Source organism: Equus asinus, chromosome 16, assembly GCF_041296235.1.
Source record: "Equus asinus isolate D_3611 breed Donkey chromosome 16, EquAss-T2T_v2, whole genome shotgun sequence".
NCBI classification, from domain to species: domain Eukaryota; kingdom Metazoa; phylum Chordata; class Mammalia; order Perissodactyla; family Equidae; genus Equus; species Equus asinus.
In genome coordinates, this window is record NC_091805.1 from 15380224 (window position 1) to 15389944 (window position 9721).

Here is a 9721-nt window from a genome sequence, read left to right on the forward strand (position 1 = left end):
TTATTAATATCAATTTGTCTTCTCTTGGGTCATTCTACTTGTGCACGTTTGACTTACCATAAAAGTTATCATTTTTGTAGTTTTGATGTCAGTTTGAATTCAGAGGATTCATATGTCTGCATCAATGTTTCTGCTATTGTTCATTTGTTTTTGTCAGTATTTTGCAAAATAATGTCATTTTGTGAAAAGTGAAATGAATATCATGTAGCATAGTTGGTTAAGTTAAACAACTATAGGTAACTGCGAAAATGGCTATCAATTGATTTTCCTATTTTGTTTGTTTTGCAGGTGACAATGGCCAACATTGGAATAAATGGAAATCATTCTCTGGAGACCTGTGAAACAACGCTGTTTGCTCTCCGAATGGCAACATGGAATCAAATCTTAGATCCCTGGGTGTATATTCTTCTACGGAAGGCTGTCCTTAAGAATCTCTACAAGCTTGCCAGACGCTGTTGTGGAGTGCACGTCATCAGCTTGCATGTTTGGGAGCTGAGCTCCATTAAAAATTCCTTAAAGGTTGCTGCTATTTCTGAGTCACCAGTCGCAGAGAAAATAAATCAGCAAGCACCCAGTTTAATAGGGCAGTAAGTCATTGTAGGTCTAGGAGAAAATTTAAAAAGTTTTGGCAATATGTCAGTTAATTAAATACATATATAAAGCCTAACTGGAAAATTCAGACCTCAGCAGGTAGTATGGGGGCAATTTTGTTAGAGTTGGCTTTTGAAATTTGTTAAATTTACTGTTTAATTGCACATTTTCACTTGCTTTTGTCAACTGGATGTAATCACAATGAAATAGTGCCCCATGGGAGTCAAAGTGAAAGCAATTTGGGGCTTATCTGTGTTAGTCATGCTTTCAGGACAGACTCTGTTGAAGCCTAAAGCATTTACTTGGCCTATTTGCCAAAGTTCATCTTAATGCTACCTGCACAGTGAAATGGCTATTTGGGGGTCATTGCTCTGCAGCTGCTCTGTATAGACTAGGCTCAATGAAATGGAGTGCCCTCATCTTTTGATCTGGCCTATTTTACCCCTCATCATGTAGCCTCAATCAATATGCATGTGGTCATGCCCCATAGGATTCACTGTGGCTTGTGATAATGACCTCTGCATACCGCGGGTCTGACTGTTGGCTTGCCTGATCTTACGAGCCTGTTTAGAATGAGCCCGTTCTTGTCATATTTGACAAATATGGTTGCTTATATTTACTATTATGAAGGTCAATTTTTGTTTGAAGGGTTTATTTGGTCAGTCATGATTTGCACAGTTTTCAAGTAATCCTCTTTTGCTCTGAAAATTCTAGTGCATTATGCACAATAAGTAATTTTTAGAGAAGCAAAGGCTCTATCTCACCACATGTAGAGACGACTGGCAGTTCCCAAGAAGCTCTGCCATGGACAATGCAAACAAACAGGACTTGACCCCAGTGGTGGGCGTCAAGAGCATGGCCAAAGGTATTTTACTTTGAGCCGTCATTTCCGTGTCAAAGAAGAAAAGAAACACAATCTGTATATAATAGTCAAAGACTATCTGTAGCTGGTGTGTTTTTGCTTTCCGTTTACACACACACACAAAGACCCACACATATACACCCCCCACACACACATATATACACACTACAAAAGGGATTAAAAATTTCTGTTGATAGTGGGCTCATTAAATCTGTAAAATGGCATCTTCTAAAGCCTGTGCTACCAGTGTCAATGGGATGATTGGCAATTAGCCAGGCACTGGGAGATCATTATAATGGTTAACCAAGAGATAATCATCTCTCCTAATATTTCCCAATAATACTTTAGACTTTGCTTGTTTGTATAATTCAACCCAAAGAATTTTGTAATCATCCAAAGTGTCCTGGTCCATCAGAACATAGGGCAGGTAGTTCTGCTTTATTATAGGGAAATGCATGTCTTTAAAAGAGTTCATTGCCTTCAAAAACTGGGGTCCATTTTAAAATTAGTCTTCCCTGAGAGACTGATTTCAGATTCTCCAGGAAAGCTGTACAGTTCAACTAGACTTAAATTATTATATTCACAAATGTTTGCTTTAGACTGGTAATTTACATTGGAAGTCATTGTTAACTTTTGTGAATGTTGGTAAATTCTCATGAATAAATTAAAATAAATTAAGCAAATAGCCTCATTGAAGATTTAAAGGCAGCCATTTTTCCAGTGAATTTAAAGAAGGAAAACACACGTACACACGCTGGCTCATGATATTCCTAATTTAGGACCAATAAATGATTAATCACACAATTTTAGGTTATTCTCAAATATAGAGCCCATAGTAGACGCTCGAAAAATACTTGCCAAATTAAATTACAGACTAAGATTTCTTGGTGCAAAATGAGCATGGAATTGTAAAGTTTTTGTGCATTTTAATTTAAACTGACAATTACATGTTGTTTATTGTGACGTATATGTTTATAAGTATACACATATATGCACATATATGTGTGTGTGTATAAATCCAGTGTATATGCTTAAAAAAAACGGCCATTACAATTTGTGATTGCTGTTACATTTCATAAATGTTGTCAGTGTTTCAAGAGCCTTAAAGCCCAGAAGAACTTTTAGATGGTTTAGAGGACATGTCTGTTTCTCACAGCTACTTAAGAGTGTTGATGTCCTGTAAACTGAGGCACAAAGAACCAAAGCTCCATCCTTCCTCATGCTAGGTAGGATGCTCCAGCGATCACATCTTTGTATTGTGACCTGGGAGAAGCACAGAGGAGAAACTCTCATCTAGAGTTCCAAGCCTCTTCTCCTTGAAGCTTCTAACTGAATGGCAGAATTGTTGCTTCTTTGTCACAATGTCACCCTGGCCGTGTGTATCTTGAGGAGATATTGTGACATGATCATGTACGGGAGTGCATGAGTATGCAGTGTTTGGAGAGTAAAAGGGGGGTCACTCTGTGAGTATCCTGGAAGGATGATCTGTATTATCTGGGCATAGGTTTGGGGCAACTAAATGGTTTTATGATGATGTCTCCCCAACAAGTAGGCACTAAAAATTGAAAAGAAATTTAGTAAAAGAATATCAATTTACATTGTTTTAGACTTTTCACCCAACGAAAAAAAAATAAAGTGAACACAACGATATGCATATCTGACTTCAGAATTTTATTTCTGTTATTATACATATTTCAGTGTAGTTGGGCAATTTATTGTATAAAGAATAATAGAGTGGAGCATCCACCAATAACTTTCATATAAATGTTCAAAAGGAAAGTGTGTTTGTCCAGATTACTGGAAATAAGTGGTACAAATAGTGTTCAACAAGTTTACCAATTTTTAAGTTTTAAAGTCTATTTTAAAATTCATAATTAGACCATCAGAGTAACTGAGTTTCTCTTCTCATTGGGTAAAGTGTCTAAGCAACTTCACATACTATTTGATCATATTATTTCTCAGGAAATATGTTATTCTGGGCAAATGACTTGAAAATGCCAGGCTTTTTCTCATGTTGGTGAATTGTTAAAAAAATGAGACTGGAAAAAAAGCCAACCCAACAGCACATGGGTGTTTATGATTACGCGTACAAAGACGGATAGTGCTGACTCATGATTAGCTGTGGATGCATCCCAAAACATGACTTTTTACTGATGGATTTAACTAGGTGGTAGAAACAGACTCTTTTAATTTTTTTCTAAAGGCAGAAGTTTGCTTCTAATTATCTGTATTGCTGAAGTGGAAAATACTTAAAAGTTAACAGACAGATGCACAGGCACACAGACACACACAGATATATCTGTCTTATCTAACAAGTGGCTCTGTTTACTCATTTTCGGACTTAAGAAGAAAAATATGCTTTAGTTTTGGGTCTAATCTGAGTTTTGAAATCCCAATAAAAGCATTTGTTAATCACGTACAGTGAACTTTTTATGGAACTTGTTGCTAGCTAGCTTCATCTAGCTAGTACCATCCTTGCTCCAAACTAATGAACTGTTTAAGGTCACAATAGAAAGGATGGGAATGTCCACTTTCTTACTTCGTCTGGGTGTCAGAGTATTTTACCACCTGGTGAATAGTGTTGGACTTCAGCCTGTTACTGACACATTTTAACAATAGGTGAAATGTGTTATGTGAATAAGTGTATTTTGTGCTCTTCATCCTTGTTGAATTGTATAAGAGATTAAATTGTGATATGTATATTTTGTTGCTTGCATCAATATGCAACTAATGTAATTTTAGTGCTTGGACTAGTTTAAAACTTCAAACAAATGATTTTGTAATAAACTTGGACTAGTGTTTATCAAGAGTGGTCATTTTTCAGGCAGGTCATCATATAAAACTTGGAACTCTTGAACCCAAGATGGGAACAGTTTCAACTTGTTTTCCCTTATTCCCTGTTGCTCTCCCTTTTCTGCTCACACTTCTGTGACATCTGCTTTCTTTCTTTGTCCTGTGCCTCACCTTACCTAGGCAGATCATAATTCTGATGGGAATCTGATCATTTCCCAAACAGAGTGGGCTAGGTGTGTCGGTCAGGATAGCTGAGGTATGTCTGTGAGAACAAACAACCCCCAAATTTCAGTGCTGTAAACCCACAAAGGTTTGGATCTCACCTGGGCCTCTTGTCACTCAGAAAGGAGCTCCGCTCATTGCAATCACTCAGAGACCTCAGGTGACAAAGCAGCCGCCATCTTCTCTGTTGCTTGTTTGCCATCCTACAGGGAAAAACACAGCAGGGTGAACCATGTGCTGGCTGTTAGGGCTTCCACCTGGAGGTAATACGTATTACTTTTGCTCACACATCTCTGGCCAAAGCAAGTGATATGGCCCTACTAACTTTAAGGGGGCAGGTAAGAGAATACTAGGATATGCACAGGAGGAGAATTGAAAATAATTGGTGGGCAGCACTAATAATTTCCATGTTAGTGAATTTTTTCCTCATGCTTCCCTTCCTAATAGCCTTCCGCCTGGAACCATGCTTAAAAGACATTATCTAGGAACATCATGGGATGAAAACATTTAGGACTCATTCCTCTATCTTGTAATCTATAAAGATAAGGTAGAATGAATGTCACATGTATGCCACATGCTTTTTGCAGTTAATAGGAATTTTAGATGACAAAAACACTATAAAACACAAAGTGAAAAACTTGGTTCCTAAAAATGCAGGAAACGAGACCTCTCTGTACCATGCCCACGCATCGCCAGTTGCGGCATTGTCTGAAACAGTTGCTTTTCTGATAAATGAGGGTGTTTGAAATGTATTTTTGCTTTTACACTTTCAGTCTCCTTCCTTTAGAATATGTTCACCTTGATGTAGCCTGTCCCATTGAATTCCATCAAACTGTCAGAAAACCTGAAATAGTATAATAGCACCAGAGTGAGATTAAACTACATTTCTTTTCTTTTTCTCCAAGGGAGAACAGTTCCTTCATTTTGAACCCAAACATGACAGTACTTGAAGTAAATCAGAAACCTGGATAAAGTTAAATCATAATAATGTTGAGATGCAAGTTCATATCTACCAAGTGTTTTGTTCAAATCTACTATAAGGAGTTATTGCAAAGAATTTCCGACAGGGCTGTCTTTCTGCCCTGCAAAAATATCAACTGAAAGCAATATGATATATAATTATGAGAAAGTAATTAGAAGGTTTTATGCCTCAAAAATCTCATATTTGCTAAAGTATATTTTTAGTTAATCTAGATAGCTTATGAAAGAATAATGAAAATACCAATATGTATTTATCTTACTCATAGCAAAGTAGAGGCAGAATTATTGAAATCTAAAGGAATTATAGTTTGGATTTGAAGTGTACTTTAAATTTCCACTTATAAAAGGAGATAAACTCAGTCTTAGAGTTTTGTATTTAATTTCATTTGAATTATTTTCAGCGTCTGATTGGTAAAACCCCAAATGAACAATTTGCAATCGTTAGTCCTTGAAGTGACACCTTTCTCATGTCAAATGAGGCAGTCCCACACTAGCACACGCCTATGTAACTTTAGTTCTAAAGAATGAGCTCGTACTAGACATGCTGTTGTGTTCTGCAACTTTTTAATTTCAATAGTCCATGTTAGCACAGAATATTCTGTTTAATAGCCAAATAGCACTACATAATATAAATGTGCCATAATTTAAAGAACACTTTTCCTGTTGAAGGAGAGTTGTTTCTGATTCCAGCTATTTCCCTCTCTCAAATAATGCTGTTCCAATATGCACAGCCTTATGCTTTTTCCGTGGTGTTTTGTGGAATTGCTGCTTAAGGCGTCCTCCTTCTCCATGTTGATATGTACCGCTGAATTGTGCAATGTGTACTCCTGTTCTCGTCTAAGAGAAAATGCCTGTTCCTAACATCATCTACCGTGTATCACAGCAATCTTTTTATTGTCACCCATCTGATTGGCAAAAATAAATCATATTTAAATCATACTTTGTTCTGTTACTTGTATTTCCCATTGCTAATGAAGCTGAGCATCTTTTCTTACTTTTATTAGTCATTTGCACTTCCTCTGTAAATTTCCTGTTCTTGACCTTTATCCGTTTTTAACATGTTATTTTTTCCTGTTGACTTTCAGGAGGACTGTGTATATTAAGGACATTGTCTTAGTCAGCTTGGACTGTTATAACAAAGTGACATAGACTGAGTGGCTTAAACACCAGCAATTTATTTCTCACATTTCTGGAGACTAAGTCCAAGATCAAGGTGCCAGCCAATTAGGTACCTGATGAGAGCTCTCTTCCTAGCTATTTTCTTGCTGTATCCTCACATGGTGATGAAAAGAGAGAGAGAGAGAGAGACAGGGAAAGAGAGAAAACTCTCTGGTCTCTTTTTATAAGGACACAAATCCCATCATGAAGACTCCTCCCTCATGACCTCATCTAAACCTAACGACTTTCCAAAGGTCCCATCTCCAAATACTTCAAATTGGGGCATGAGGCTTAAATATGAATTTGCTCGGGGGGGGGGGGGAGACATAATTCAGTCCATAGCAAATATTAACCCTTTATTTTTTATATATGTTACAAAAACTTTTCTCTCAGGCTGCTATTTTCTACTGCATTGAAGGTGTCTTTCACCATACAGGAGTTCTACATTTTTACTTAGGCAGAACTAATCTTTTTTAGATTCTTTGTTTTCTTTCTTAATCAGAAAGACTTTCTGCCCTCAAAGATTATAAATATATCCCCCATGTCATTTTCTACAATTAGACATTTTTTTTTTTTTTTGAGGAAGATTAGCCCTGAGCTAACATCTGCCCCAATCCTCCTCTTTTTGCTGAGGAAGACTGGCCCTGAGCTAACATTCATGCCCATCTTCCTCTACTTTATATGTGGGATGCCTACCACAACATGGTGTGACAAGCAGTGCCATGTCTGCACCCGGGATCCGAAGTGGCGAACCCTGGGCTTCTGAGAAGCGGAATGTGCGAACTTAACTTCTGCGCCATTGGGCCGGACCCTAGAGTTTTGTTTTTTATCTTTAGATTTTGTAGTTTTCATGGAATTCAATTCTTTGTGTGTCATGTAAGATAGGGATCTAACTTGATTTTGTAGTTTTCATGGAATTCAATTCTTTGTGTGACATGTAAGATAGGGATCTAACTTTGTTTAATCAAAATGTGTAACCAATAGACCCAACATGACAGCAATTTGAGCAAAAAATTTTTTAGTTATATTTTTGAAGTCTTAAGTAGATTTCCATTAGGCTTTTTCAAATACTGGACCTAGCTCACTTGGTGTCTTGTTATTAACTCGGACTTGGAAACACTAACCTAGACCACACAATAACAAAAGTAATACTATGCCTAGTATTCAACAATGACAGTAAGACCTATCACCAGCAGGATTGTTTTTCTAGTAAAGAGTATAATTTTTCTTTTTTTATTGAGGTAACACTGGTTTATAACATTATATAAGTTTCAGGTATGCATCATATTTCCACTTCTGTATAGACTGCATCATGTTCGTCCCCCGAAGACTAATTACCATCCATCACCAAACACAGGTGCCCTAATTATCCCTTTTACCCTCCTCCCTCCTCTCATCCCCTCTGATAACCATCAATCTATTGAATGTATCTATGTGTTTGTTTGTTGTTGTTGTTACTGTTTGTATCTTCCACTTATAAGTGAGATCATATGGTATTTGACTTTCTCCATCTGACATATTTCACTTAGCATAATTCCCCCAAGGTCCATTCATATTGTTGCAAATGGCAAGATTTCAGCTTGTTTTTTTATACCTCAGTAGCATTCCATTGTGTCTGTATACTACATCCTCTTTATCCATTCATCCCTTGATGGGCACTTTAAGTTATTTCCAAGTCTTGGCTATTGTGAATAATGCTGCAATCAACATACGAGTGCATATATCTTGACCCATTTGTATTTTCATGTTCTTTGCACAAATACCCCGAAGTGGAACAGCATATGTTAGTTCTATTCTTATTTTTTTTAGGAATCTCCATACTGTTTTCCATGGTGGCTGCACTAGTCTACATTCCCACCAGCAGTGTATGAAGATTCTGTTTTCTCCATATCCTCTCCAACATTTGCTATTTCTTGTCATTAATTATAACCATTATGATGGGTGTGAGGTGATATCTCATTGCAGTTTTGATTTGCAATTCCCTGATAATTAGTGATGTTGAACATCTTTTCATGTGCCTGTTAGCCATCTGTATATCTTCTTTGGAAAAATGGCTGTTCAGATCCTTTTCCCGTTTTTTAGTTGGGTTTTTCATTTTTTTGTTGTTGAGATATATGAGTTCTTTGTATATTTTGGATATTAACTCCTTATTAGATACATAATTTGCAAATATCTTCTCCCAGTTGTTAGGTTGTCTTTTCGTTTTGTTGATGGTTTCTTTTACTGTGCAGAAGCTTTTTAGTTTGATGTAGTCCCACTTGTTTATTTTTTTCTTTTGCTTCCCTTGCCTGGTGAGACATGGTATTCAAAAAGATACCACTAAGACCAGCATTGAAGAGTGTACTGCCTTTGTTTTCTTCTAGGAGTTTTATGGTTTCAGGTTTTACATTCAAGTTTTTTATCCGTTTTGAGTTAATTTTTGTGTATGGTGTAAGATAATGGTCTACTTTCATTCTTTTGCATGTGACTGTTCTGTTTTCTCAACACCTTGGTTCCCTTGTCGAAAATTAGCTGCCCATATATGTTTGAGTTTATTTCTGTGCTCTTGATTCCGTTCCATTGATCTGTGTGTCTGTTTTGGTGCCAGTACCATGCTGTTATGATTACTATAGCTTCGTAGTATATTTTGAAATCAGGGAGTGTGATATCGCCAGCTTTGTTCTTTTTTCTCAGGATTCTTCTGGCTATTTGGGATCTTCTGTTGTCCCATATATATTTTAGGATTCTTTGTTCTAGTTCTAGTGAAAAATATCGTTGACATTTTGATGGAGATTGCATTGAATCTGTAGATTGCTTTGGATAGTAAGGATATTTTAACAACTAATTCTTCCAATTCATGAGCATGATAGAGCTTTCCATTTATTTATGTTGACTTCAACTTCTTTCATCAATGTCTTATAGTTTTCAGAGTAAGGTCTTTCACCTCCTTGGTTAAGTTTATTTCTAGATATTTTATTCTTTTGCTGCAATTGTAAGTGGGGTTGTTTTCTTAATTTCTCTTTCTGATTGCTCATTATTAATGTATAGAAATGCAACAAATTTCTGTATATTAATTTTGTATCCTGTAACTTTACTGAACTCATTATTAATTCTAATAGTTTTTGGTGGAATATT

General features: G+C 36.5%; 1 protein-coding gene across 5 annotated transcripts in view; it reads left to right on the forward strand.

The window, feature by feature from the left end:
- The window catches only part of PTGFR (prostaglandin F receptor), a 48528-nt gene extending 42140 nt beyond the window's left edge, over positions 1 to 6388 (forward strand). For all 5 annotated transcript variants that reach the window (XM_014849943.3, XM_014849924.3, XM_044749286.2 and 2 more), the window contains exon 3: positions 289 to 6388. In XM_014849943.3, coding sequence (XP_014705429.1) covers positions 289 to 591 — 303 coding nt within the window. In that variant the 3' untranslated portion in view covers positions 592 to 6388. The remainder of the gene's footprint in view (positions 1 to 288) is intronic.
- The last annotated feature ends 3333 nt before the right edge of the window (positions 6389 to 9721 follow it).